Source organism: Mangifera indica, chromosome 11, assembly GCF_011075055.1.
Source record: "Mangifera indica cultivar Alphonso chromosome 11, CATAS_Mindica_2.1, whole genome shotgun sequence".
NCBI lineage: Eukaryota > Viridiplantae > Streptophyta > Magnoliopsida > Sapindales > Anacardiaceae > Mangifera > Mangifera indica.
In genome coordinates, this window is record NC_058147.1 from 11,885,453 (window position 1) to 11,887,500 (window position 2,048).

At 35.2% G+C, this 2,048-nt stretch overlaps 1 protein-coding gene across 1 annotated transcript; it reads left to right on the plus strand.

The window, feature by feature from the left end:
* Positions 1-399: 399 nt before the first annotated feature.
* LOC123229105 (pentatricopeptide repeat-containing protein At1g12300, mitochondrial-like) lies at positions 400-2,025 on the plus strand. The gene is made up of 2 exons (XM_044654689.1): positions 400-1,599; positions 1,986-2,025. The coding sequence occupies exons 1-2, from the start codon at positions 432-434 to the stop codon at positions 1,988-1,990; spliced, it is 1,173 nt and encodes a 390-aa protein (XP_044510624.1). The 5' UTR covers positions 400-431; the 3' UTR covers positions 1,991-2,025.
* The last annotated feature ends 23 nt before the right edge of the window (positions 2,026-2,048 follow it).

Consider the following 2,048-nt stretch of genomic DNA (forward strand, 5'->3'; position numbering starts at 1 on the left):
TTAACTTTTAATCAGTTAGTTCTTCTGTTTTTAAATATGCAAATTTGTAGAGCTGCTCAAAGGGAAATTTGAAGAGAAACTATATATTGAAAAAGAAATGTTTGACAGTAAAATGTCTTATAGATGTAGTTCATGCTTTGATAAACCCGAATCGACCTGATTTGTTTCAAAAAAAAAAATTTAGGGTTTTTTTTTTCAAATGTCCTCTGAAAATGTTTCTTAAAACTTCACTTGTTTCTTCAAAATCATCTTTCAATGTTAGATTTTCATCTTCATCTATTCTTTCTTCAGTTTCCGAAAATCAACACACCAAATCACCACCCAAACACATCTCCACTCTTAAGCACCATTCTCAACTTTATAATTTCCTTCGTGCAAACTGCAGGTCAGGTAACTTTTCTCTTGATGATGCTTTTGATTCCTTCAATTATATGATTCATATGCACCCAACTCCTGCTATGTCTTCCTTCTGTATTTTGTTTTCTGCACTTGTTAAGAAAAAACATTTTGATCAACTTCTTGTGATGTACACGAGATTCATTTCAGCTGGGTTGTTGCCGGATTTCATTATTTTGAATATTTTAATTGAATGCTTAAGCAAAATGGCACGCGATTCTGATGGTTTTGTAGTTCTTGGGAGTATTTTAAGGAGGGGTTTTTACCCAAACGCTTCGACTTTTAACAGGCTGATTAATGGTCTTTGTATGGCGGGCAAGATTAAGAAGGCCATTGAATTTTTTAGGAAAATGGTTTCGGTTGGTTGTAGACCGGATGTGGTTACAGTTGGGACTTTGATTACTGGGTTGTGTAGAACTGGTAATGTCACTGTTGCCCTTCAGTTGTTTGAAGAAATGAATAACGGGAATGGTGAATTTGGTGTCATTTGTAAGCCTAATATTGTTTGCTATAATACAATTATTGATGGTCTTTGCAAATATGGGTTAGTAGACAAGGCAAAGAAACTGTTTTCAGAAATGAAGACCAAGGGCATTAATCCAGACGTGATTACTTACACCACTCTAATTTATGGTTTGTGTAATACATCTAATTGGGAGGAGGCTAAAACTTTGTTTATAGAGATGTTGGAGGAAGGTGTAAAACCTAATGTGGTGACATTTAGCGTGGTAATTGATAAGCTCTGTATCAATGGAAAGATGGACGAAGCCAATGGGTTGTTCCAACTAATGATTAATAGAGGTGTTTGTCCCAACACAATAACTTATAACGCACTTTTGAGTGGTTTTTGCTTGGCAGGTCAAATTGATGATGCTAGAAGGCTATTTGATTCCATGGCAAGTATGGGGTGTAAGCCTGATGTTTTTAGCTACAATATTTTGATGGATGGTTTATGCTTGGCAAATAAAGTTGGTAATGCTAAGAAATTGTTTGCTTCAATGTTGAGGAAGGGATGTATGCCTAATGTAGTTAACTACAATACTCTGATCAATTGGTATTGCAAGAATCGAAAAGTTGATGAAGCTATGAATCTTTATAAGGAAATGACTTTAAGGGGAGTTAGGCCAACAGTTGTTACTTATAGCACCTTGCTATCTGGCCTTTTTATGAACGGTAATGCCATACATGCAAAAAAGCTATTTGGTGAGATGCAACTTAGTAATGTGCCTCCCAATTTAATTACGTATAATATTCTTGTTGATGGGTATTGCAAAAGTGGTTGTGTTTTGGAGGCTGTTGAACTGTTCTATACTTTAATAAATCGAAACATTCAACCTAACATCACAACTTTCAATTGTCTCATTAATGGGTTGTGCAAAACAGGGAGACTCAATATTGCTTGGGAAATGTTCAACAGATTACATAGTAATGGCTTTGTTCCAGATGTTATTACATATACCATTATAATGCATGGATTTTGTAAGGAAGGAAAGTTAGAAATGGCAAGTAAATGTTTCTCAGATATGGAGCAAAATGGTGTTGCGCCAAATTTGGTCACTTTCAATACGCTTATGTCTGGTTTCTTGCAGAATAATGAGACTTTAAAAGTGGTGGAACTTCTTCACAAAATGAAAGAGAGAAATGTGAAACCA